Source organism: Dromaius novaehollandiae, unplaced genomic scaffold (genome assembly GCF_036370855.1).
Source record: "Dromaius novaehollandiae isolate bDroNov1 unplaced genomic scaffold, bDroNov1.hap1 HAP1_SCAFFOLD_41, whole genome shotgun sequence".
NCBI lineage: Eukaryota > Metazoa > Chordata > Aves > Casuariiformes > Dromaiidae > Dromaius > Dromaius novaehollandiae.
In genome coordinates, this window is record NW_026991492.1 from 1095468 (window position 1) to 1123328 (window position 27861).

The 27861-nt window shown below is 52.6% G+C and overlaps 1 protein-coding gene across 1 annotated transcript in view; it reads left to right on the top strand.

Annotated features, from left to right (window-relative positions):
• LOC135326937 (olfactory receptor 14A16-like) overlaps positions 1–27861 on the top strand; it is a 39950-nt gene that overhangs the window by 10674 nt on the left and 1415 nt on the right. Inside the window, exon 3 of the mRNA XM_064504579.1 lies at positions 6803–7744. Within this exon, the coding sequence (XP_064360649.1) occupies positions 6803–7744 (942 nt within the window). The remainder of the gene's footprint in view (positions 1–6802; positions 7745–27861) is intronic.

Sequence of the window (27861 nt, forward strand, 5' to 3'; positions counted from 1 at the left end):
GATCTCCTGACCTCTCCTGATGTCTTCCTGTCCTCACTTGCTTTGCCTTGAAACACAAAGCCAGGGGCTGATCACAGACTCCCTCTGGGTGTCCTGTAGCACCACAGCTCTACCCTACAAGTGACATTTTCTTTTCCTAAAGTCACATCTAAACCCTACAGGCTGCTCTTTGTGGTTCTTTCTCCTTCTCATACTGTTTCCCACCACCAAGAAAAGCTCCATCATCTCTGAAACCACCCTTCAAGCAGTCACAGGCAGCTACTCTACTGCCCTTTGCCTGCACTTCAGCAAGCTAAAGAAGCCCAGGTCCCTCAACCTCTCCTCATGGATGGGATTATTGCTGCCTAGGCACAGGACTTGACTGAGACTTCTCTTGTAAATCTTCATGAGGTACCTGTTGTCCGAATCACCCAAGTTCCTCAAGATCCTTCTGGACTGTAGCTCCTCCTGTGTCAAAACAACAAACAAACAAGCAAACAAACAAACAAAAAAGAAAGAAACCAAAACAGCACCAATGAGTTAAGGGTAAGCAGGGGTGGGGCCGATTGTAGGGGAAGGGATCAGGATGGTAAAGGAGAAAAACTTAAAAGGGGAGAAAGAAAAAAACCCAAGAAATTTGAAAGCAAAGTAAAGGACTGATCAAGGCTGTCTTGGAGACTGAGGTGGAGGGGACCTCAGGAGGCCTCTAGTCCAATCTCCTTGCTAAGAGCAGGGTCAGCTCTGGGATCAGACCAGGTGGCTCTGGGCTTCATCTGGTCAGGTCTTGGAAACCTCCAAGGGAGAGGACTGCACAGCCTCTCTGGGCAATCACTTCCAATGCTTGACCATCCTCGTAATGGAAAAGCTTTTCCTTATCTCCTGCACAAACATCTCTTCTTTCAACTTATGCCCATTGTCTCTTGTCCTCCCACTGTGCACCCTGGTGAAGAGCCCTGCTCCATCTTCTGGATGACCTTCCCATAGCCATTGGAAAGCTGCTATGAGATCCCCCCAAAGCCATCTCTTCTGCAATTGAACAGGCCCCATTTCCTCACAGAGCAAGTGCTCCAGCTCCCTGACTACCGTGAGGGTCCTCGGTCAAACTCGCTCCCAGTTATCAGCCTCTTTTTGTGGGAACCCAAACCTGGATGCAGTATTCTAGACATGGTCTAATGAATACTGACTAGAAAGCGATCATCATTTTCCTCAGCCTCCTGGCTGTGCTCCTGGCCAGACAGCCCACGATGCTTCTGGCCTTCTTTGCTGCCAGGGAATGCTGCTGGCTCATGTCTTGCCTCCTGTCCCCCAGGACCCTCGGGTCCTTTTCCACAGAACCACTCCCCAGGCACTCAGGCCCCAGCCTGTATCACTGTGGGGTGTTGGTTTATCCGAGGTACAACATCTGGCATGTGTCCTTGTTGAATTCCGTGAGGTTCCTGACAGCCCATTCCTCCTGCCTGTCTAGCTCCCTCTGAATGGCAGCCCTCGAGCATATGACTGGTCCCTCCCTCCCCCACTTTGGGGTCATCCACAAGCATGATGAGTTTTGCCTGTTCCATGTCACTAATACAGATGATAAACAGGACAAGTTCCTGGAGAGACCCTGTAGTGCTCCACTTCTCCCTGACCTCCAGGAAGAGTACTACCCATTCACCACTGCCCTCTGAGCCTGACCATCCAAGCAGCTTTTTACCCATCCGGTTGTTTACTCTTCTAGACTGTAACGTTCTAACATGCACGCAAGAATATTGAGGGAGACAGTGTCAGACACCTTGATAAAGTCTGGGTAAAAGACATTGACTCTTCTCCATGCACAAATAGAGTTTTTTATTCATAGCAGGCAAACAGGTTGGCAAGGCACAATCTACCCTGGGCAAATCCATGCTAAGTGTTCCCAGGCACCTTCTTCTCCTTCATGTGCCCAGAACTGTGATCCAAGAGGACTCACTCCTCACCAATGTGAGGCTGAACTGCCTGCAGCTCCCCAGGTTGCCCTTGTGGCCTTTCTTGAAGATGGATAACAATTTGGAAGATGGTAACAATTGCTTTTCTCCAGTCATTGGGACTTTGCCCCATCTCCACAACCTGTCAAAGATGGTAGCGAGTGGCCTTGCAGTGACAGCAGTCAGCTCTCACAGCATCCTCACATGCAGCCCATCCAACCCCTCTGACTTGTGTAGTTTGAGTTCTCACAAGGAATCCCTTACTAACCTCATCCACCATTGGCTGTTTTTCTCCTCTGGAGTCCTGACTCAAGGCACAACAGCCCAGGAGACCTTGCTTGTGGAAATGGAAGCTAACCAGGGGTTGAGTTCCTCACACCTATCTGCATCTGCTGCTAGAGGATTCCCTGTCCCATTTAGCCACATTTCCCTTTTTATTCTTTGATTCTTACTGGAGCAGTAGCAGCTCATCTTCATGCCCTTGACATCTCCTGCAAGTGTCAATGGTAGGGGAGATTTTTTCTTCCCTAACACCAAGCCTATGAGGCTGGACAATATTTCTAAATTCCTCCTTTGCCTCTCCCTTCTTCCCCATGCTGCATGCTGCCCTAGTACCCTGGAGCTCAGGTGCGAGGTCCCTGCTTAGCCAAGTTGGTCCTCTGAGGTGTCTGCTAGTTTTAGCGAGTATCAGGATGGCCCATCCTTGTGCTTGGCAGGTCTGTCCTTAAAGGCCTGCTGGCTCTGCTGAGCTCCTGGGCCCTTGAGAGCTGCCTCCCATGGCATCCCCCACCAGTGCCCTGAACAGCCCAGGAAGTCTGCTCCTCTGAAGTCCAGGGTCTGTACTCTGCTACTGTCCTTCCTCAGTCTCCTCAGGATCTGGGACTCCACATTTTCATGGTCACGGTAGGCCAGGCTCACACTGACTATCCCACCCCTGATCAGTTTCTCCCAAACCCTTGTCCATCCCATGCATCCCATGTGGGAAGAGTCCCACACACCCGAGCTGCCCCTTCACATAAAGGGCATCCCCCCTGCTCATCTTCCCTGACAGTCTCTCCTGAAGAGATTTTACCCTATAAGCATTGCCCTCCAGTCCTGTGAGGGATCCCACCACATCTCAGTCATTCCTACGATGTTTCAGACCTCTGACAGCTTGTGCATCTCCAGCTGTTCCTGTGTGTACCCCAGGCTGCATGCATTTGCATGTATTTGGGCTGCAGAGCCTCAGCTGTGGCACAGAGAGCAGACTGGTCATGGTGACACCTGTTACCAAGAGCCAAAGACGGTGTGTGTGCAATGGCCCCACTTCAGAGCAGAGCCATGCTGGCACAGATAACAGGCGGCAATGGAATGGTGAAAGGAGGTTCCCACTAAGAGAGCAAACCCTGCAGTGCCCAAGGCCAGGGAGAAACAGAGCTGGGCTGTGCTGAAATGGCAGGAGAGGAGTTTGCTGCCTGAGCTGATTCACAGCACCATGGGGCCTGTGACAGAAGTGAATCTATGTCCCGGCAGGACAAGGTGCCACTGAAGAAGTCCCTGGGCCAGGGCAGCCTCTGATCCAGGCACCCTGTGGACATCATCAGGCCAGTCCCTGTTCATGTCATCTGGGGGTGGTTCATGAGGTTCAAGAGGTTCATGAGGAGGAGAGCAAGAAGGGTTTGAGAGTGCAGAGACTAGAGCAGAGACCTTGGTGTGATGTGCCTCTCCCATTTATGCAGCACGCTTGGATGCAGACGGGATGGATTTGGCCTCAGGGCAGTGGTGGGATAAGATGGGAAGAGGCTCTTCCAGAGTGGGACTTTTCCACCTTTCACACATGAACATCCTCTGATGAGACAAAATGCAATGTTGGAATGGGTGTCTCTCCGCTGTTTAGAGAGGGACCATCAGTGATTATTTTAGCATGGGGTTATTCTGCCCCCTGTACACACCTTGCCATTTCTCTCTGCACATCATCAGCATGTTTCTGTTTGACAAATCCCTGAGAAATTCTGCCCTTCAGAGCTGCCTCCCTTTGTCTCCCTTCTTGGGCCTCTGTAGGTGTCCTGCCTAGTTAAGAGATAGGAATAGGGGCTTCCAGAATGGGACGTCTTCACCTTTCATAGATAGCCATCCTCTGATGAAAGAAATTGCAATGTTGGAATCAGTCTCTCTCCACTCTTTAGGAAAGGACAATAGCTGATTATTTTAGTCTACTTCAGTGAGCATTTCCCAGGAGGAGGGAGCACGAGGGACAGAGAAATTCATGCCTTCAGCTGGGCCTCTGCTCCTGAGTGGGGCCAGGCTCCTGGGATGGAGGGAGCTCATGGCAACCTGGCAGCACTGCCCAGACACAGCTGTGTGCAGGAGCAGCTCCTCTGCCAAGAGCAGCAGGGCTGCGGGCACTACCTGCTGCTGCTGACATGAGATGAGAGAAGGCAGCGAGAAGTGCAAGGCAGTATGGAATGGGAGGACAGAGGAGGGCTCCTTGTGGGAGAAATCTTCACAGCCCTTGACACAGTAAGTCTCTGGCTGCAGGGCAATGCTACCGAGGTTCCTGGCAAGGTCTTCTGAACCCAGCAGAAACTATGGCTGAGAGCATTTTTGTTGTTCTCTCTCCTGGATTATCCAGGGCATAGCAGGAGGAGGAGATGCTTCAAGCAGGATTCCCTGCCACACTGTCACAGGGACAGGGCATCCTGCTGCCCTCTTCCAGAGATACTGCAGTGGTGTGCTGCTGGGGTGGGCACCCTGGTCTGTTTAGGGCAGTGAGTCAGAGCAGCATCCCTGTGCCCCAGGGTGCTGTGTGCCCAGGGCAGTGACTCTGCCGCCTGCAAGGGTCCACACTCAACCTGCCTGGGGAGCTCCCCACGGCACTGTGGGGAGAGGCTCTGCGTGAGGCGATTGACCCCCACCCAGGCAGGTTCATTCTCCCATCAAGAGGGTGCTGCATGGGTCAGGGCTGCTTACAGCTCTAGCTCATGCACAGGACACGTCCAAGGGGGTCTTTTCAAGAGGAAGAGAGGGCTACTTCCAAGGGAAGGCGCTTTCCTTCTGGTCTCTGTGCTTTCTGTTTTCTCCCTAATTTTGGCAGAGTTTTCTGTTTTGGCAAGGAACTGGGACTCACAAACCTTCCCTCTCAGAGATCAGGAGGTCTGTGAGAAAGCTCAGCAAACCCCTTCAACCCCACCTCCACCTACAGACAGCATCAGCATCAGCTGTGTGGTCTCCCTGGGGTTTATGTCACCTGCTCCTTACGACCTGCAGGCACAGAGGTGCCTCTGGACAGTGCACTGTCCCGGGAGGTTTCTGTCGGGCAGATCTGAGCACACAAAAGGTGTGATGCAGTCTGTGAGCACTGCCTGGGAAAAGATGTTGGGACAGAGAAAGGTGCCAGCAGGGACTGTTCCAGGCAGCAGAGACAGGCAAGGAAGGAGAGGGAACTGCTAACAGAAGCATCATGGGAGAATGGATTTGGGCAAGTCATGGTCAGTCCCTCCAATGCAAACACACTGCACTGAGCAAGCCCCCCACGTCTCTGCTCCCACCCAGCAGAGCCTCTGCCCTGACAGCTGTGGAGTCCAGGCCATGAGCTGCCTCCTCTGCAGCCAGACCTCCAGCACAGGAGAGGGGCATCTCTCCTGCCACGGGCCCGTTTAGTGCTGCCCGACAAAGGGGCTGAGAGTGACTGCCTTGCAATGTCACCATCTGCCAGGTGGCATGCCCCGCAGGGTAAGGTGAAGGCTTTCCCAAGTGTCCCTCTGTCTCTCTCCTTGCCTCCCTTGGCAGCAGGATCATGGTGTTGCTCCTTGTTTCTTCTATCCATGCTGCTCCTGTTGTTCTCCCAGGCTGTCCGGGGTGGATGGGTTTTCAGCTGCAGTTCAGACACCACCGCTGCGAGTGCATGGAAGTGAGGGGTCTGCAGCCCCCTTCTAAGCTGTGCAGCCCCAGGAAATGCAGTCTGTTGTGTTTGGAAATGAGCTGATCCTCCCTTAAGGAGAAACCATCTTCAGTCCTGATGGGCCTTTGACTGTTTCCCCAGGGTGTCCTGCCAGGCTGAGAGCTCCAGAAAGGCACTGCTGTCTCATAGCATATCTGTAATAGCTGAGAGACAAATGAAGAAGGTGCAGAGATGCTGAGAGTATGGAGATGGTGGTGGGAGGCTGTATATGGGCATCTGAGAAGAGCCCTGTGTGTCCTTGGCTAGAAGGGGAGTGTGGAGACCTCCCTCTGGTGCCTGGAGAAAGGGTGAGAAGGTTGGAGATCTGCACTTTGAAACTGGACTCCTCTGCTCTCAGCAGGGGCTGGTTTCCTTTCAGGGCAACATATGAGTGTGATCGTCCACCAGCTCCACGAGGTGTGAGCACAGGACAGCTGGGAACAAGACTAACAGACAGACTATCTGTCCTCATGCTGCAACAAGGGACAGTGAATCCGTTTTTCTCAGGACTCACAGTAGAAATGCCAAGGATTTCCACCTTTGAGGAACACTCCCCAGGGGTGACAATACCATCTAAAATAAAATATAAAATCCCAGAAACTCTCTTCCTCAAACATCATTCTTTAGAATGGGAGGAGAAGACGGTGAAAAGCCCTTCTACACGATGAGTAGTTTTCACCTGACAGAAACTGTGAGTGTCAGAGCTCGTCACCCCCATTCCCCTCTGCGCACTGCTGTACAGCAGGACTGACTCCTCTGGAGATCATGGGCAGAGGCCCCTGCTCCTCACAGCAGCACACTCAGCCAGTGCAAAGTGGAGCTCAAGCAAGGGAGCTGCACAAAGATCCTCTCAGTAAAGAGAGAGGCAATGTGGGGGGTTGTATGGGAACTGCAACAACTGGGGGCTTTTTTGCTTGAAGATTCTCTCCTAACTGCTCCATGTCTTTTCTCCTTTGCACAGTCCCCCATGCCTGGAGATAGCAAAACCTCTAACAGCAGCTCCCTCAACGAGTTCCTCCTCCTGCCATTTGCAGACAAGCGGGAGCTGCAGCTCTTGCACTTCTCGCTCTTCCTGGGCATCTACCTGGCTGCCCTCCTGGGCAATGGCCTCATCATCACAGCCATAGCCTGTGACCACCACCTCCACACCCCCATGTACTTCTTCCTCCTCAACCTCTCCCTCCTCGACCTTGGCTCCATCTCCACCACTGTCCCCAAATCCATGGCCAATTCCCTGAGGGACACCAGGGCCATTTCCTACTCGGGATGTGCTGCCCAGGTCTTTCTGGTTGTCTTCTTGTTCGCAGCTGAGTATTCTCTCCTTACAGTCATGGCCTACGACCGCTTTGTTGCCATCTGCAGACCCCTGCACTACGAGACCCTCATGGGCAGCAGAGCTTGTGTCAAAATGGCAGCAGCTGCCTGGGCCAGTGGTTTTCTGTATGCTGCCCTACACAGTGCTACCACATTTTCAATATCGTTCTGCCAAGGCAACACAGTGGACCAGTTTTTCTGTGAAATCCCCCAGATCCTCAAGCTCTCCTGCTCAGACGCCTACCTCAGGGAAGTTCGGCTTCTTGTGGTTAGTGGCTGTTTACTCTTTGGGTGTTTCATTTTCATTGTGGTGTCCTATGTGCAGATCTTCACTGCTGTGCTGAGGATCCCCTCTGAGCAGGGCCAGCACAAAGCCTTTTCCATGTGCCTCCCGCACCTGGCCGTGGTCTCCCTGTTTGTCAGCACAGGCATGTTTGCCTACCTGAAGCCCCCCTCCCTCTCCTCCCCAGCTGTGGATCTGGTGGTGGCTGTTCTGTACGCGGTGGTGCCTCCAGCAGTGAACCCCCTCATCTACAGCATGAGGAACAAGGAGCTCCAAGATGCCCTGAGGAAAGTGATTTCATGGACATTTTTCAGCAGTGGTAACATTGCCATTGCTCTCCACCAATGACTCCCACGGTATCCAATACCAGGACTGAGCATTGTTTGTTCACTATTGTTACTATGATTAGTAGTATTTGTTATCATGTTGCTGTGAAAATGCTTGGATTCATTCCACCTTCACTGAGACTGCTCTGTCTCCCCTGGTGCCCACATGATATTGTGTCCAACACTGGGTCAGAGCTGACTCCCTCACAGTATCTCTGAAATCAAGTAGGTTCTTTCTGGTGCAGAGCTTGAAGGCTGGGCTTCCTCCAAAGCTGCTGTCAAGAATAGGCCCAAGGAAATCATGACCAAAGGGGCTGATGCTGATGGGGTTCTCCATGGGTTCAGGAGCAAAAAGCTCATGATCATGTAATGATCTCTTAGAGACCACGGCTGGATTTAGGACTCTCCCATCAGTGTCCAGTGACAGTGGAGGGGATGAATGGTCACAGATTCACATACCCAGAGCTGTGCCACATGTTAAAGCACAGTGTCTGATGCCTGTCCTTCTGGCGGGGAAGAAGGAGGTGCCAGGAGAGCTCAGATCTCCTGGGACAGCATGTTCTATGGGTGGGCAGTGAGAGGAGCCTCATAGAAAGAAAGATGCTCCAAGGTGGAGTCAAAGATGAAGTGCCAGCACAAGGTTTCCACAGGCAAAGGAGAGGCAGTGGGAACCCAGCTGGCACGGGGAAGGGAGCCTGGAGAGCGTTTCATGTCACTCTCTGTGAAATACCATGGGTAGGATCTAGAAGCACACCTGGACACAACTAGCGCCCTTGGAAATGCTCCATAGTCGTTGCAAGCACCTGCCACATCTGCAGTCCCCCTGCAGGGATTAGAGGCTGTGATCCTCATTTGGCTGGGTCTGCTCCCACCCTGACCAGCACGGCCAGTGCAGAGTCACGTCATGGCCCTGTGGCCTCACAGCCTGCTCATTCTGCAGAGCAGTGCCAGCAGCTTGGTGCCCTGCAGAGCAGGGGAGGGGGTGTGGGAATGGCCAGCAAGATCAGAGGAGTGACTGGGAGAAATTAGAAGGAAGTGGAACTGGGCTTGAAAGTGTCTTGGAGAGAAAAATGCTGACGTACATTAAAAAAGTAAACTTTCAGAGTGTGAGTACACTAAAGCGAGCTTACGGTGTAGAGCCAGAAGTCCTCGCTGTCCTGACCCTCCCCATGGCCTGGGCAGTGCCTGAAGAAGGATTAATGCTCCCCACCCTCCCAGCTCAGAGTGCCATCGTCCCTCCTGATGGGTGGCACCAAAAAAAAAAAAAAAAAAAGTCTGGAACCCTTTGTGGGAGCCTGCATTGAAGGAAGCAGGACCCAGAAGCCATTTCAGTTTGCTGCTGTCCCTCATGCCAGGTCCCCAGCACATGACCTTGAGACAATCTCCCTCACCCTGCATGCTGGTCCTCACCCCAAAAGTCACATCCAGAAAGGGGTCCATGCCCAGCTGGAGGACCGTGCGTCCAGCTGTGACCCCCTGGGAGGATGAGCCCTCTCCTGGATCCTCTGCAGGGCTGGCAGGGAGCATGCAGAGGAGATCCCGAGGCCGTCTACTCGGCCTGTAGACCATCCTCCTCCCATGGGAGACCTCAAGCAGAGTGCTTCAGGGCAAAGATCCAGCCCAGCTGCTTGTTGCATGAACAGGGAGGAGAAGCTGTCCCAGGAAACTCCTCACACACCCGCCCCTGGTACCAGCCATCTCCAGCACTGGCCATTCCCCATGGTCCTGGTGAGGGCTGATCTTTGAATGTGAGCAGCTCCGTCTGCCTGCTGGGCTCAGCACCTGGGTGGGGGGAATGACCACCCCGCTTGGCCTCTCTCCCTGGGCCCAGACCCCAGCAGACCCTGGAGCATGGCCTTCTGCTAACCCTGGGGGACAGGATCAGGGCTGGGCAGGGGCTGGGGACTGGTGGGAGGCTGCTGGGCAGGAGGGCCTTGGGGGAGTGGGCACTGAGGGCTGTCATGGGAACCATGCTGGGGGGACATCTCCCCACCCTGAACGCACCCTGTCCTGTGCGGTGCCTGCACAGTGGGGCCATGGGGTCACACGGAGGGCAGCAGGGCTGGGCCAGCACAGGGACAGGAGGGAGACAGGAGCCACGACACTCCAGAAGCTCCCGACAGTCCTGGAGGGGAACCACTGCTGCTAGCAGAGTCGGGGATTTCTCGAGGGCTGCAGCCAGCGGCACAGGCTGCCAGGACTCCCAGACCCAGCACAGGTGGTTGGAGCCCAGTAACGCAGCTCACGGTGCCCTCCGTCCTGCGTCACTGTCCTCTCTCAGGCGCACTGCTGGGTGTGTCACTCCCTGCACAGGCAGGGAGAGGAGCTGCTGGAGGTCTGCTGTTCTCACCCCTGCTGATCTCAGCTCTGCCCTGGTGTCAGCCCACAGGCTCTGCCCTGGGTCATGTTATGTCTCCCTACACTCTCCTCTGAGACCATGTAGGGACCTGCAGCACATAGCTCTGCTTGGAGCTGGCCACCACGGCCCACCTGCACAGGGCCTGGAGATCCCAGCAAGGCTGTGCTTGGAGGTGAGGCTGCGATTGTCCTTGGTCAAAGCAGATGGGATGGTCTGGCTGGGGGCCAAGGGGAGGAAAGGAGAAGAGACAGCAAGGAGAAGATTCAGTAAGGAAAATTTCAGATGAGATTAAGGAAAAAAAATAAAGAAATAACCATGGTAGTTGAGCAGCACTGGAGCAAGGCCCCAGGGATTTTTAAAAACTCTCCTGGAGAAAGCACTCACCAACCTGATCCAACTGTAAAGTTAGCCCAGCTCAGAGAAGACTGTGATCCTGGAGATCTCCAGCAGTCCCTCCCAACCCAAATCCTCCAGGAGGAAGGGGCTGGAAGGTAGAGTCCTGGGCAGGGGACACTGCTGTGGGGTTGAGGCCTTGCTGGCATTTGTACTGCCTGGTCAACTCTGTCCTCAGAGTCACACAGGGAGTGAGTTCATCCTCAAAAGGAGTCTCTGCTCCATGGGCAACAGGCCTCAAACCAGTGCAGAAGACTGCAGAAAAGTTCTCAGGAACATGTCAGGCATTCAGCCCCTTCGACTGCTGAGGTGTCCCCAGAGCGGTGCTTTGCATCCTGGGTCTTGAGGGCTGAGAAATCTTTAGAGCCAGGGCAGATGGGAGTCCCATCTCCTGGGCTCACAGGTTACAGGGCATCAGCAGGGCTGTACTGGCTGCAGGGAGGGAATCACTGCCTGGGGCATGAGCAGATCCCCCTCTGCCCTCCACTCTCTCTTCACATCCCGGAACAGAGATTGTGTTTCCTGTGTTGACCCTCCCTGCCAGGCTGTATTCCCAGCTGGAGGGAACACAGTCTTCACACTGGGGAAATGCAGCAGAGCCCAGTCTCATCCAGAGGAGTGGGGTCCCACCACACCTGCAGGGTGGCCAGGGCTGCAGGCTGCAGACCCCACGCTGTTCCCCGCAGACCTCCTGCCTGGGGCTGGAGGGTGCCCAGCAGCAAGGCAGGCATGCCTGGGGGTCTGGTGCCATGGGGGTGGTGGCCTTTGGACCAGTCTCTGTCTGTAAGGGCCTCAGGAGCTTCTCCGCCTCCATGTTAGTGGCAAAGCTAGTGTCCCAGCTCCTTCCCTCTGGAGAGCTCAAGATTTAATTCTCTGGAGAAAGGGAAAAAGGAAACCCTTTTGTCCAGGAGACTTCTACCACCCCATCAACCCTCTACTGTCTTCTCCTGCCATATCACCCCAGAAGTCCTTTGGCAGGAGCATCTTTTGGTTTCTGACCCTCTCTCTGACCCTGCTGTGAGCAGCAGGTTGCACTACAGGCCTCCTGTGGCCCCTTCAGCCTGAGTTATCCTAAAAGCCTGTGACCTCAGGCCCCATTTCAAGCACAGAGCTAATGTTTCTGGGACAGGAGTCATTTGTGTTTTATGTGACCATCTGAAAGAAGGCAGGTGAACACCTCCTCCTCCCCATTGACTGTAAGGGCAGCCTGGGAGGCTCTGCCTCAGACTTATCTACATCACCCTGGAAATTCTTTGCATCCACCTTTAACCACATAAAAATCCATTGCCTGGACCCCTCCGTGGTGAGGGGAGAATGAGAAGGATGTTGACAGCCATCCAAGGAAAATGTGGTCTCCCTGCTCAGTGGAGCAGAGGACCTAGTGACAAAGACGGGGAAAGGATGAAGTGCTCATTGCCTCTTTTACCTCTTCTTTTACTGGTATTGTCTACTGCCAGGCCCCCGAGACCTTTGGCAGCATCTATGTTAGCAAAGCCTCACCCATGGCAGAGGACGATGCAGCTGGGGAGGACTTTTGTCCAGTGGGCACACACAAGTCCATGGGACCAGACGGGAAGCACCCCAGGGTGCAGCGAGAAGTGGCTGGAGTCATTGCAACACTGCTCTTCATCATCTTTTAAATGTCAGGGTAACCAGGGAGGTTCCTGATGACTAGGAAAAGGCAGACCACATCCATTTTCCAGAAGGGCAATAGGGAGGATCTGGGGAACAATAAAGTGGTCAGCTTCATCTCCAACCCTGGCAAGGTGATGGAGCAAATCCTCCTGAAAGCCATCTCCAAGCATATGAAGGAGAAGGGTTGGAAGAGGCAGCATGGGTTGACCAAGAGGAAATGGAAACCATGCCTGACCAACCTGATTGCCTCCTATCGTAGGACTAATGGCTTTGTGCACGAGGGGAAAGCAGGGGATTTTGTGAACCTTCACTTTAGCAAGGCCTTTGACACAGTCCCTCGTAGTCTCCTTATAGGCAAATTGTTGAGATCTGCTCTGGATCAATAGACAATAAGGCAGATGGTTGATTGGCTGGACCATCAGGCTGAAACGCTGTGCTCAGTGGTACAAGTTCCAAGGGGCAGTCAGTTCCTTGTGGCATCAACATGTGGGGCAGGACTGTTTAACATCTTTTTAATGGCCTGGACCATGGGATGGAGCGCACTCTCAGCACCTTTGTGGAAAATGCATAACTGGAGGGAGCCCCTGAGCAACCCCATCTAGTTCCCTCTGCACTGACCGGGGGGTTGGGACTAGATGAAATCCAGAGGTCTCGTCCACCCCAAGGGCTGTGATTCAGGGAACCGTTCCCTGTAAAGAGAGAAGAGGCAGAGGAAGAAGAAAGGACAGAGAGGCAGAAGAAGAGATCTGAAACTTGTCGATTTAAATAAAGCAGTTCCTCAGAACAGACTTTCTCTGTTCAGAATATTGGCAGCAAATGTATTTTGATGAAGAATGTGTATATAGGTATGGAGACTCACATAGACGGACTAATGACTCTAGTGCATGAACATGGTACTACCAAGTCATAAAAAGGAAAAAAATATTTGGCAATGGTAAAAACTTTGCAAAGTTGTTGGAAAAGATTGGAGCCTTACCTTGCGATTAGGAAATGTATCTCAAAACATCTCAACTTATTTCCCTGCATAGACTAGAAAGGGAAGTCTGGACAACTGGATTAGACAGAGACTGACAGGATCTGGCATGGGGTGAGATCAGTTTCCTCCCTGTTATCCCCTACAATGAAGTCACACTTCACTGACCATGCAGGGAAGGAAAAGGGAGTGTGGCAAGATGTTTTCGGGACTCCTTTAAAACACCACAGTAACACAGGTATGTTGGCCATCCAAAACTAGAGCATTTCCTTGAAGCTGGTCCCCTGCTTTCCTCATCGGTTGAGAGAGCTCAACACCACAAAGTGTGACTCGCTCTGTGCAAAGAGTGAGGGGTGGCACAGAGAGCCTGGTCCTTACCCCAAAAGTCACATCCAGACAAGGCTCCATGCCCAGCTGGAGGATTGGACATCCTGCCGTGAGCCCTGGCAGGACGAGCCCTCTCCTGGTGCTCTGCAGGGCTGGCAGGGAGCATGCAGAGGAGATCCTGAGACCATCTACTGGGCCTGTAGACCATCCTCATCTTGTGGGGGGCCTCAAGCAGGGTCTGTCAGACCAAAGACCCAGCCCAGCTTGTTGTTGCATGAACAGAGAGGAGAAGCTGTCCCAGGAAACTCCTCCCACACCCAACCCCTTGTACCAGCCATTTCCAGCACTGGCCATTCCCCACTGTAGTGAGAACACCTGTGGAAGACCTGGTGAGGAGTCAGGGGCTGGCAGAGTACGTGGCAGCAGGCCCAGCATGTGAAACTACACACTGACCAAATTCCCATCAGGGCCAGGCAGGCATATTCCCTTTTGTCAGCAACGTCCAGCTGCTTCCCGGACAGTAGTTTCTCAAGGTTCACACAGCTGAGATAGGGAAATGGTTCTAGTAGATTTAAAGGGCCCTTAGGATACAATGAGTCGAGCCCTGCCTGGGCGTCCGACCCATGCATCCGACCCATGCCTCCAGCAGCCTCCCATCAGCAACCCCTCCTCACGGTTCCCGGGGCTCCTCCTTCAGTCTGTGGTGTAAGTCCTTTATTAAATCTATCCTGTTTAACCCCTTCTGAACCTTGAGTGTCCCTCTCTGCTGGTATCCAACCCTCTCTTGCCTGCCTTGAGGTCACATTTGGTGTAGTCGGCAGGAGACCAGTGTGGAGATGCCTCTTTGGGTGTGAAAGGACAAGAGGGAGGTGGGGAGCCACGTTCCTGGGTGGCCACTACGGGTTGGTGGTTACCCATGGCTCGCAGGCTGGCGGGGTGAGTCGCCCCACTGCATGGCCGGAGCTAGAGAGTGAGCTGGGAGTATCCCCAGAGCGGCTCCTGGAACTGGTTTCCAAGCTCCAGCTGGAAAAAGCAGGGCTGGCAGTGTGAAAGGCGACAAGGGATCTGGGGTGGATCCTCCTGACTGCTCTCCGCACCCTGGACAAGGCGTTACTGATGCAGCACCAGGGAAATGGGCAGCTGGGAAGCGATCTCAAAGCCGCTAAGGAGTCTTGCCAACCTACCCAGGAGGTTGCAACTGCAACCACAGATGGAGCTGACAAGCTGTAGCACCAACATGCTGTTTTGGCCACCCACATTGCAAATTGTGGGTGGTGACAGGGGGGTCAACAAGATGTCCGTCCTCTGGTGGTGCGGCCACTGGTGTGAAAAGTGCATTGGGATCCAGAAACTTGGGATGGGAATGTCTGCGACCCTGACGAGGCCCCCAGCTCGGAGTCAGACACAGAGCAGGAGGTGGACACAGCTGCCCAGCTGGTGGTGGAGCAGCCACTTACCAGACCGAATGCAGCCAATCTACAAGGGACCACAACTACCGGCGATTTTAAAGCCTCAGAGCTGCAGGATGTGCAGGGGTGCTGCAGGCAGCCGCCCTGTGAAGGGTTCTTAGAGTGGCTGTTAAGGTTGTGGGATGATGGGGCAGAGGCAGTTTATTTTACTAGAGAGGAGCTCAGTAGGATGGGGGCTCTGCCCCACGGTCCCGGGAGAGCACAAGGGGGATCCCCGACACCCACTGCCCCACCAGCAGCATGCATGGAGGGGGAGCTGCCAGTGGCACAAGCAGGGTCCTGGCAGCATTGCCCCCCGTTGCACCTGCTTAGCTCCATAGCGGTTGTGGACCAGTAAGGGATATATCTGCAGAGGACAGAAGCCTAGCGAGGAGTGGCAAATTGACTGCATTGGACCGTTAGCAGAGAGCCAGCGGCACAGATATGTCCTGACCACTGTAGATACCTGCTCTGGTCTATGTACACCCACGCCTGCACCACAGCCACCCAGGCTCACACCGTTAAGGCATTAGAAGTCTTGACTGGGTTATGTGGTTCCCCAGTGGAAATCCAAAGTGATCAGGGCACTCACTTTCCAGGCAGTGATGTTTGGAATTGGTCTGGAGAGCGGGGAATAGCCTGGACATATCACATACCCTGCCATCTGCAAAGGGCAGGATTGACAGAGCAGATGAACAGGCTGCTCAAAGAGCAGTTGCACAAATTGTCCTCTTCTGGTATTCTCAGGGGTCGCAGCAAAAGCATTCATCAGGCAACTGCCTGCCTCAAGGACCACCCATGCCGTGGCTCTATCCCATATGCTTGTTTCCAAGGGGAATCCATGGAGCAGCCGCATGTGCTTAGAGTGCAACGGCTGCACCCCCCAAGCCTGCCTCCCCATGTGAGCCAAGCCCGGGAGTGCAGGGTTGGATCTGCAATTTCCACACAAAGAAATAACCCTGGAACCAGAGAGCCGTCATCTCTTGAGTATGGGGTTGGTGGTCACCATACCTCAGGAGCATTATGGTCACTTGGTGCCCAGCAGTAGTTTAGCTCTCCAGGGGGATGGACATGGCTGCTGGGGTGTCGAGGAGGTGCAGGTGTGCTCTGTGCAAAGGGGTGGCTGGAGTGCAGAGACCTTTGCCTTGGAGCAGGTGATGAGCCAGTGGAGACCTTGTAGGAAGGATAAGAGGACACAGCAGCCTGGGTGACATCCTGTGTTTGCTAACGGCTGCCTGAGGAGGGAAGGGACGTAGCTGAAACCTTGTGCAGGCAGCTGGGGGAAGCCTCACGGTCACACATCCTGGTTCTCACAGGGTGGTTTCACCCCCTTGAAATCTGCTGGGAGGGCAGTGGGCCTGGGCACAAGCAGCCCAGGAGATTCCTGGAGAGTGCTGAGAACAATTTCTTGGCACAGGCGATCTATGAGCCAACACCGGCTGGACTCTGTCAGTCACAAGCAGACCTGGATGGGGATGTAAAGGTTGAGGGCAGCTATGGCTGCAAAGATTGTGGGATGGTGGAGACGTAAGACAAGAAGCCAAATCACAGCCCAAGGTGATTGCAGCTAACAGAGGATGTGCTTGGCAGGATCCCCCAGGAGACTTCCCTGGAGGGCAGAGGGGCCCTGAGCCCTCTGTAAAGACAGACTAGGCAGAGGAAGAGAGGACAGAGAGGCAGAAGAAGAGAGAGGAGACATGTCAATTTGAATGCAGTAGTTTCTCAGAACAAGGTTTCTCCATTCAGAGTGTTGCCGGGAAGTGTATCATGAAGAATAACATAGACATAGGTATACACATGTAAACTCACATAGGGTAATTTCTGCAGCGCATGCATATGGTGCTGCCAATCAAAAAGAAAGAAAATAGTCATTAGAATGTTTAAAGTTCTGAAAATGAAGATTTTTCATCAGTTGTTGCATAGAGCTATTTTTTGAATACATTTAAGGCTATGACAAGAACTTTATTTTCCGGCCCTTATAGACACATACAGAGGCCACTGCTGCCTGAGATGCCCTGTGGAGCTGTGTTCCCTTGTGGTGCTGGGAAATGTGACCCAGGAACTATGGGAACCTTTCTGGAGCATTAGCTGGTCACCAGGAGAGGCATCTCCAGCCCTCTCAGGGGGACAACTTATTTCTTTCCATTGACTAGAAAGGGAAGTCCAGACAACTGGATTAGCCAGAGACATCTGCGCTGAAGGGGTCTGGCATTGGGTAAGCTAATTCCCATCCCTGTTGTCACCTCAAATGGAGTTGCACTTCAGGACCATGCAGGGAATGAAAAGGATTTGTGGCTAGATGTGTAGGGACTCCTTTAAGACATCACTGTAACACAGGTACATTGAGATTGGTGCAAATTAGGCCATTGCTAAATAGAGTGTTTTCACTGAGCTGATCAGCCTGCTTTCCTCTATCAGCTGTGACAGTGCAACACCTCATGGTGTGACTTGCTGTGTGCAAAGAGCAAGGAGCAGCAGGAATGATCCTGGGCAGGGAGTGGTTTGAGGGGAACTGGACTTGTGCAAGACACATAAGTAGTTTTTTTAACAGTGTAGGCCCTCTGCAGCTCCCAGGGACTCCAGTCTCCCGCAGGTCCCCTGCGAGAGCTGCCAGGCCCAGGCAGGTGCCTCAGAGACACCGGGGCCTCTCCACGTGCCACTGGGTGCTTGTGGCTGGACACCTGAGCTCAGCCTGGACAGGGGAAGGACTGTTTCAACATTTCAAAAATACAAGACCACTTTCCTCAGCTGAAATGATTAGTTAATGTTAATGTCAATGTTTTGCTATGATGAAATAGTGGAAATCTTCAGGAAGGGTCTTAATCTTGGGAAAAGAAATATTGACCGGCCCTTGACCTTCTGTTTCCACTGCTCTGTCTAGTAGGCTGTGGATGTAATCTCAGTGATCTCTCACGTATTTCTACGTGCCCTGATTAACTTGATCATATTTAAAGTCCTCTTTGCTCAGACGATCTGGGTGTATGCACTTTCCATAGTTGTCCAGTTTTCCTCCTCCCCTTGCTCTTTATCCATTCAGATACCTCTCAACTCTCCAGTTGCTGCTCTGAGCTTCTGGGAGTCTGAAGCTTGCCTCGTCTTTCAGCAGTCTCATTGTCTCTTTAGCCACCTCCTTTGTTCTGTGTCTTGTCTATCCTTTCCTATCTATCTGTTGAAAACATTTCAAGGAAGGTTATGTCTTGTGGGCAGTGGAGCTCACCAGAGGCAGCTTGGACTTGGCATAGAGTTGAGGAGTGTCTTTTATCTTTTCTTAAACTGTTTCGAATTTTATTTTTGTTTGTTTGCTATAAAGACAAATCCTTCTGTGCCTGTTTGCGGCTAGTTTTCTAAGGAAAGCAGGTGGGAATTGGTGCACATGAGCTGTAACATTCAGCTACAACCTTGAAAGGAAAAAGGTTCGATTTTAACCAGAGTGCTCTAAGTCCCCAGTGGCTGATGAGGGAACTGCAGAGCTGGGGAGCTGGGGAGGAAGGTTGTCCATACCTGTCTCCTATCAAAAATGCTGCTTGTCCTACATGTCCAGACTTCATTAGGAGACACTGTGGGTCAATATGAATTGGAGAATGTGGGTATTGCTTATTCTGAAAACTGAAGAATAAAGAAAGCTTCAGAAGCAGACATCTTTCATTTTCAGGTGCTCATTGAAATCTGCCTAATTTCAATACTCTCCTGAAAACTTCCCAGTTAGCCACACAAGACTTGAAGAACTGAAGGAAATTATGGAAAGAGGCATGGCTCCTTAGGGGTTTTTCATGTTAATGACCCCTCGGGTGTATTTGGTGCTGAGTCCATGAACCTCCGATGCTGAGAAGAGACTGAAGAAACCTCTCAAGAAGTTGAAGTCAGAAGCAAATCCCAAGTTTCTTGGAGCGTTAATGAGTCCCACTGAGGGCAATTACCAACAAAGCCGCCCCGGGGGCTGATTAGAGCAGAAAGTTGGAGGCCCTGATTGCAGGTAGGCAAAGGCAATGTGCAGGTGGCTGTGATGCCAAGTCAACCTGGATGTGTGTTATCAAGCAGAGCAGCCAGGCACTGACAGCCAGCCCCTGGGTAGGGTGATCCTTTCCATCCTGCATTGCTCAGGGCTCTTCCTGGGGGCAGTGCATGGGTGGGGTGTGCAATGCTGCGTGCAGGACCATAATACATCCCCTCCTGAGCTCTGAAGGGACAAGAAGGCAGCAAGGCCACAGTGCTTTAAGGAATGGCATCTTCTCGTGGGCCTTGGTGGCAGAGACAACAGCCATAGCCAAGAAAACAGAGACCTAGCTCTGTTAGAAGCTTTCAACCCTGGCAGTGCCTTTGTCCATCTCCACCACAGGCTGTCCTATGCTTTTCCATGCCTGTGCCTGTTTCCCTGCACACTGTACACACCCAACCTGCTTCCCCACCTTGCTCTCACTCCAGGATCTCCTCACCTCTCCTGATGTCTTCCTGTGCTCACTTGCTTTTCCTTGAAACACAAAGCCAGGGGCTGATCACAGACTCCCTCTGGGCGTCCTGTTGCACCACAGCACTACCCTACGAGTGACATTTCCTTTTCCTAATGTCACATCTAAACCCCACAAGCTGCTGTTTGTGGCTTTTTATCCTTCTTCTCCTGTTTCCCACTACCAAGAAAAGCTCCATCACTTCTGAAACCACCCTTCAAGCAGTCACAGGCTCCTACTCTACTGCCCTTTGCCTCCACTTCAGCAGGCTGAAGAAGCCCAGGTCCCTGAACCTCTTGTAATGGACAGGGTCTTTCCCGCCTAGGCCCAGGACTTGACACTTCTCTTCTAAATCTCCATAAGGTATCCGTTATCCAAATCACCTGAGTTTCTCAAGACCCTTCGGGACTGAAGCTCCTCTGTGTCAAAAAAAACCCAAAACCCACAATCCAAAACAGCCCCAATGGGTTAAGGGTAAGCAGGAATGGACTGATTGTAGGGGAAGGGATCAGAATGGTAAAAGAGACAGACTTGGGGGTGGAGGAGGAGACATGGATATTAAAAGTGAAGTAAAGGATTGATCAGGCTGATCTTGGGGATTCCTGACAAGAAGCCCTGCATCTGAAAAATTCTGCCTGGAGGAGGACAAGAAAGCTGGTCTACTTCCACTGTCACAGGGCACCTGCGTGCTCCACTTCTCCCTGGCCTCCAAGAAGAATACTACGCATTCACCACTGCCCTTGGAGCCTGATCATCCACCAAGTTCTTTAGACATCTGGTTGTCCACCCATCTAGACTGTGAATTTCCAAAATCTGTTCCACAAGAATATTGTGGAAGACAGTTTCACACACCTTGCAAAAGTCAAGTTGAAAGGCACTTTCTACTCTCCAACCACAAATAGAGTTATTTAATCATAGAAGGCAATCAGGTTGGTGAGGCACAATTCACCCTGGGTAAATCCATGCTGACTCTTCGCTGTCACCTTTTTCTCCCTCATGTGCCCAAAAATGGGTGGACTCACTCCATGACACACTCCTCACCAATTGTGGCTGAAAGGCCTGTCTTTCCCTGGCTTGCCCTCTGGGCCTTTTTTGAAGATGGATGTAACGTTTGCCTTTCTGCAGGTATTGGGACCTCACCCCATCTCCACCATCTTTCAAAGGTGATAGAGGGCAGCCTTGCTGTGACAGCTGTCAGCTCTCTCAATGTCCTTGGATGCAGTCGTTCCAGTCCCACTGACTTGTAGGGGTTGAGTCCTTGCAGGTCCCTCACTCAGACCTCATGCACTGTTGGTTGCTTTTCCCATCTGGAGACCAGACTCTAGGCACAACAGTGTGGGAGACCTTGTTGGTGAAAACTGAAGCCAAAAAGGCACTGCGCTCCTGAGACCTACCTACGTCAGCTGTTACGAGATTCTCTGCCGCCTTCAGCAAAGAGCCAACGTTTTCCTTTTTATCCTTTACCCTTACTGAAGCAGTAGCAGCTCTTCTTCAGGCCTTTGATGTCCCTTGCAAGTGTCTACCCTCTGAGAGCTTTGGCTTCCCTAACACCATCCCTACTTTGGTGGACAATGTTTTTGACATTCTCCTTTTCAGCCTCTCCTTCCTTCCAATTCTTGTATGCTGCCTTATTGCCCTGGAGGTGAGTTGTGAGTTCCCGTTTTAGCCTGGTTTCCCCTTCTCGTGCCTTTTACACTGCTGCCCTTTGCCTCCATTTCACCAGGCTGAAGAAACCCATGTCCCTCAGCCTCTCCATATGAGCCATGTGCTTCAGAACGATAACTCCTCTGGACCCTCTCTGCTTCCTTCCCATTCCTCCAGGACTGGGCAGCCCACCCTGGGACACACTATTCCAGATGCAGCCACACCAGTGCTGAGCCCAGGGGTATAATAATTCCACTTGCCTGGGTGCGCACACTCTTCCTGAAGCAGCCTCGTATGAAGCTGGCCTCATCTGCAGTGAGCGTGCACCCCTGGCTCATACAGCATCCCTCCTAACATCCAAGCCCTTCTCCGCAGGGTCACTCCTCTGACGGTCATATCCCAGCCTGTCCTGATCTATAGGCTGTTCTGCCACTCTATGCAGGACCAGTCACTGCTCCTTGTACAACGTCCTGAGGCTTCTGTTGGCCAAATCCCCAAGTTTCTCAAGGCCCCTCTGGACTGAAGCTCCCTTCTGTCAGCTGTTAAGGAGTGTGTGCAGATGCCTCATCCTGTCTTGCGGTGCCTCTGACAGCATAACGGCAGGAGGAACTGCAGGACACCACACATAATAAAAGGAGGTAGTTGTTTGAAGGGACTGCTGGCAGTGGTAGGGACCACCATGGCAACTATCTCAGAAAGCTGAATGAAGAAAGAAAATCCCGGGCCAATGGAGACAGGGCAAGCTGAGACTGGCTGACAGCATGGGAGGGTATCAGGATGTTAAAAGCGAAGAATTTGGAAGGTGGAAAAGAGGGAAAAATGCAATAAAAGATGCAGCTAAAAATCAAGGCTATTTGTGGGTACCTGCCAAGCAGTCCTCAGTTTGAACTACTCTGACTGGAGCAGGACAAGGAACTTGCAGTTGATCTGGTCATACTTTTGTGGGATCTGCTTCCATGATCACAGGCAAGCTGAATGTTTTCCCAAGGTCAAGAGAAGACCTGGGGCGGAAGGAAATGCAGAATCATTCCATCTGGAAGGGACCTCAGGATGTCTCTGGCCCAACCTCCTTCTCACAGCATGGTCAGCTATCAGCTCCAATCAGGTTGCTCAGGGCTTTACTCATTTAGGACTTGGAGACCTCTGAGGATGGAGATGGCACAGCCTCTCAGGGCAACCTGCCCCAGTGCTTGGCTGTCTGGATTGGTTAAAAGTTTCTCCTTACGCCCAGCCTGAACCTCTCTTGTTTCAGCTAATGCCCATTGACCTTCACCCTCACATCATGCACAACAGTGAAGAGGCTGGTTCCATCTCCTTGGTGACATCCTGGTAGGTATGGGGAGGCTGTTATTAGGTTTGCCCAAAGCCTTCTCTTCTCCAGGCTGAACAAACCCAGCTCCCTCAGCCTCCCATAGTGACAAAGTCAACATTAGCTATGTGTGCCTAGAAGGTTTAAGGCTCTTCCAATCCTTCTGGATATTTTTGGATCAGCAAAGGACCTCATGGATGTTAGAGTGCAATCACCCTCCTACCGTGACTTTCTGCATATGTCATACTCATTTGGCATCATGTTGTAATGTGCAGGTGTTGTAGGCTGTGAAGAGGGCTCACTCTGGACAAGCAGTCACTCATAACTAACCCTTGACCTTAAAACCTTTCAGGCCCAAGAGGCAACTCACACCACTAGGAGAGCCTGGCTCTGCGGAGGCCATGTCAGGTGCTAACCTCTGTGCAGGAAAACAATTCCTGACTGCAAGAATTGTAGTAGCTATTGCCAGAGATAACAATATCACCAAATCATTCAGGTCGGAAGGGACCTTGAGAGGTTTCTAGTCCAACCTCCTGCTCACATAGGGATCAACACTGAATTCACACCAAGTTCCTCAGGGCTTTGTCCAGCTGCGTCCTGAAAGCCTCCAAGAACAGAGAGTCCATAACCTCTCTGGACCCTTCTTCAAATGCTTTAGGATCCTCACTGATTTTTCTTATCTAGAATTTTGGCTGCACTTGTGTCAGTTTATGACCGTTGCTTCTCATTCTCCTGCCATGAATTGCTGTAAAAGCCTTGTTCTTTATTGGTGCCAACCTTAGGTTGGGAAGCTGCTATGAGTTCCCCCAGAAACCTTCCCTTCTCTGCACTGAACAAACCTGTTCCCTCAGCTTCTCCTCCCAGGGCAAGTGCTGCAGCCCCCAACCACCTTGGGTCCTGCCACTGAACTCACTCCATGTGATCAACAGTGTTCCACAGGGAGCCCAGCTGGATGCAGTATCTAGATGGGCTCTGACGAGTGTTGAGTAGAGGGGGCTAATCACTTCCCTGGATCTCCTGGCTGTGCTGCTGTTCATGCAGCCCAGGACACTGTGGCCTCCTTTGCTTCTAGGGCACGCTGCTGGCTGATGTTCAGCTGCCTGCCCACAAAGACTCCCAGGTCCTTTTCCAAAGAGCTGCTGTCCAGCCAGGCACTCCCCAGGCCTTATCACTGCAGGGTGTCGGTCTACCCCAGGTGCAGGACCTGCACTTTCACAACATTCCTGACAGCCCATTCCACCTGCTTGCTGAGGTCCCTCTGAATGGCAGCCCTCAAACAAATGACTCTTCCTCCTGATTAGGTGCCATCTACAACAGTGATGAGAGTTGCATGCTCCAGGTCACTGATGAACCTGTCAGACAGGACAGGTCCCAATACAGACCCCTGCATACTCCACATTTACCTGGCTTCCTGGTAAAGCATGACCCACACCAAAAAGCCCTTTGAGCTCAATCATCCAACCAGCTTTTTTACCCACTGGGTTCTCTACCCATCTTATTGTAAAGCCTTACTTGTATTCAAGAATATTTGTGGAGACAGGGTCCAACACCTTGCTAAAATCATGGTAAATGACATCCAGTACTTTCTGCTCCTGCACAATCACAGGTCTCTGCTCACAGAAGGCAATCAGCTTGCACAGGAATGATTTGTCTTCAGTAAGACCATGCTGACTGCTCCCAGGCACATTCTTCATGTGCCCAGAAATGTGAGGCAAGAGGATTGGCTGCATGACACACTCCTCACCAAAGTGAGGCTGAAGGGCCTGCAGCTCCCTGGCTTATCCTTGTGGCCTTTTTTGAAGATGGGCACAACATATTTCTTTTTCTGGCCACTGGGACCTCCCTGATCTACACAACCTTTCAAAGGCGATAGAGACTGGCCTTGTTATTATATAGGCCAGCCCTCTCAGTGTCCTCAGATGCAGCCCATCCAGCCCCAAAGACTTGTATGGGATTGGCTCTTGCAAGCAGTCCCTCACTTAACCCCCATCCACTGTTGGCTGTTTTTCTTCTCTGGAGCCCTGACCCTTGTCCATCCCATGCAAGAGCTCCATACATCTGAGATGTCCCTTCACACCAAGGGCATCCCCCCTGTTCATCTTCCCTAGCCATCTTGCCTGCAGAGCTTGCACCCTGCCATCACAGCCCTCCAGTCATGCGAGCTGTCCCACCACACTTCAGTTATTTCAACCATGTTTCAGGCCTGTGACAGCTTGTGCATCTCCATCTGTTCCTCTCTGTGCCCCAGGATGCATGCACTTGTGTATATTTGGGTTGCAGAGCCTCAACTGTGACACAGGGAACAGATTTGTAACGGTGACACCTGTTACCACGAGCCAAGGACACTGTGTGTGCAATGGCCCCAGTTCAGAACAGAGACATGCTGGCACAGATAGCAGGCGGCAATGCAATGGTGAAAGGAGGTTCCCACTAAGAGAGCAAACCCTGCAGTGCCCAGGGCCAGGGAGAAACAGAGCTGGGCTGTGCAGCCCTGGCAGCAGAAATTGCTGCCTGAGATGATTTGTAGCACCTTGGGGCCTGTGACAGAGGTGAATCCATCTCCTGGCAGGACAAGGTGCCACTGAAGAAGTCCCTGGGCCTGGGCAGCCTGTGATTTGGCCACCTTGAGGTCATCACTAGCCCATTCCCATGTCATATCATCTGAGGGGTGAGAAGAGGTTCATGGGGAGGACAGCTAGAAGGTTTTAAGGGGCAGAGACTAGAGCAGAGACCTTGGTGTGATGTGCATCTCCCATTTATGAAGCACGCTTGGCTGTAGATTGGATGGACTTGGCCTAAAGGCAGTGGTAGGATCCAGTTGTTTGGGCACTGGTAGGAAACGTGAGATGCCCTGGGGCACTTGCCCAGCAACCACTCCAAAGGGGCATGGCTTTCCTATAGCTCCCATGCTGTATGTGCTAGAGACCTGTGGTTGTGCTGGACACCCCAGGCATCCGACATGGCCCTGCAGGCCTATTGCTGTGTCACCGAATCAAGTGTCTGCACTGGATGACATCAACTGTTTGCAATGTCGGGATCTGTCTGTGTCTCAGCTTCCTAGTGAGTGGAGCTCTGGGAGCAGTGGGCATCGAGCAGCATTTCAGGTGGCCAAGGCAATTCCCTACCTGGCTCCCAAGTCATGCTCTAGAAGGATGCAGGCCTCACACTTGCTCCATCAGAGCAAGCAGACACTGGCACATGCCTTGGACCACCTCTGTCTCTTCCAGTGTCACCAGGTGTTTGTGTGTGAGCAGCTGACTCCTGATCTCACATGCAGACATCCATGCTGTGCTCACTTCTGCCTGGGCAAGGGCAATCCCACCTCCTGGCTGCTTTTTGTGGAGCTCACAGGAAGGATCTGAATCCTACGCCAGGCCAGGGCCTTCTAAAGCAGCCCAAGAAGCCCAGACTGACTCATCTGCAACAATACTTGAACAATGGGAAAACAAGCTCTGCTTTTGTCCCCATCTAGGTGTCCTGCCTAGTAAAGAGATGGGGATAGGGGCTTTCTGAGTGGGACATTTCCACCTCTTGCAGATAACCATCCACTGATGAAACAAATTGCAATGCTAGAAACACTCTCTCTACTCTGTTTAGAGAGGGACCATCAGTGATTATTTTGGTTTACCTCAGTGAACATTTCCCAGGAGGAGGGAGCACAAGGGACAGAGAAAGTCAGGCCTTCAGCTGGGCCTCTGCTCCTGAGCAGGGCCAGGCTCCTGGGATGGAGGGAGCTCATGGCAACCTGGCAGCACTGCCCAGACACAGCTGTGTGCAGGAGCAGCTCCTCTGCCAAGAGCAGCAGGGCTGCGGGCACTGCCTGCTGCTGCTGACAGGAGATGAGAGAAGGCAGGGAGAAGTGCAAGGCAGTGTGGAGTGGGAGGAGAGAGGAGAGCTGCTTGTGGGAGAAATCTTCACAGCCCTTGACACGGTAAGTCTCTGGCTGCAGGGCAATGCTACCGAGGTTCCTGGAGGGGCCTTCTGAATCCATCCCATCCCATGACTGATAGGCTTTTTAAGGATCATCCTCCCGGCTCCTCCGGTGCATAAGCAGAGGAGGAGATGCTTCAAAGGAGGGATTCCCTGACTCACAGGCAGAGGGACAGGGCATGCTGCTCCCTTCTCCCAGGGACCCTGCACGGGTGTGAAGCCGGGGTGTGCACACAGGCCTGCCTAGGGCTGTAATTCAGAGCAGTGTCCCTGCGCCCCAGGGTGCTGTGCGCCCAGGGCAGTGACTCTGCCACCTGCAAGAATCAGCACTCAGCCTGCCCGGGGAGCTCCCTATGGTGCTGCAGGACAAAGCTTTGGGTGAGAGGAGCAACCCCCAGCTTTTCAAGAGGAATGTCAGGAACAGGGCTACTTGAAAGAGGAGGAGCTTTCCTTCTAGTGTCTGTGCTTTCAGGTCCCTAATTTTGGCAGAGAGTGAAGGAAAGGGCGGGGGGGGTTGCTTTTTTTGGTTTTGTTTTGGTAAGGACCTGAGAGTCCTAACCCTTTACTCTGAGAGATTAATAGGTCTGTGAGAAACCTCAGCAAGCCCCTTCAGCTCCACCTCCAGCAGCACCTTTGTGGCCATGGTCAGTCCCTCCAATGCAGACACCCTCCTCTGAGCAAGCCCCCCGTGTCTCCCCTCCACCCAGCAGAGCCTCTGCCCTGACAGCCATGGGGTCCAGGGCATGAGCGTCCTGTTCTGCAGCCAGACCTCTGGCAGAGGAGAGGGGCCTCTCTCCTGCCACGGGTTCATTTCATGCTGCCCGACAAAGGGTCTGAGAGCGACTGCCCTGCAATGTCACTGTCTTTGAGGTGGCATGCCCAGCTGGATAAGGTGAAGGCTTTCCTGAGTGCCCATCTGCCTCTCTCTCCTTTCCTCCCTTGGCAGTAAGATCATGGTGTTGCTCCTTGTTTCTCCTCCTGTCCATGATGCTCCTGTTCTTGCTTTTGAGCTCCCTGGGGTTAGAGAGGTTTCAGCTGCAATTCAGACACTGATGCTGCAAATTGTGGAACAGAGGGATCTGCATGGGAATGAGGTTTCCCCAGCCCCCTTCTAAGCTGTGCGGCTCCAGGAAAGGCAGTCTGTGGGGTTGGGAAATGAGCTGACTCTCCCTTAAGGAGAGCCCACCTTCAGTCCTGACAGTCCTTCGACTGTTTCTCTCTGTTGTGCTGCCAGGCTGCAAGCTGCACTCTAGAAAGGCACAGCTGTCTCATAGCACCTCTGTGATATCTGAGAGACAAATGAAGGAGCAGCAGAGATGCTGAGAGTATGGAGATGGTGGTGGGAGGGTGTAAGTGGGCACCTGAAAAGAGCCCTGTGTGTCCTTGGCTAGAAGGGGGGTGTGGAGAGCTCCCTCAGGGGCCCTGAGAAAGGGTGAGAAGTTTGGAGACCTGCACTTTGAACCTGGACTCCTCTGCAGTCAGCAGGGACTGGTTTCTTTTTAGGGTAATATCATCCTCCAGCTCAAAGAGGTGCGAGGACAGGACAGCTGGGAATGAGACTAATAGACAGATGAGATGTCCTCACTCTGCAACAAGGGACAGTGAATCTGTTTTTCTCAGGACTCACAGTAGAA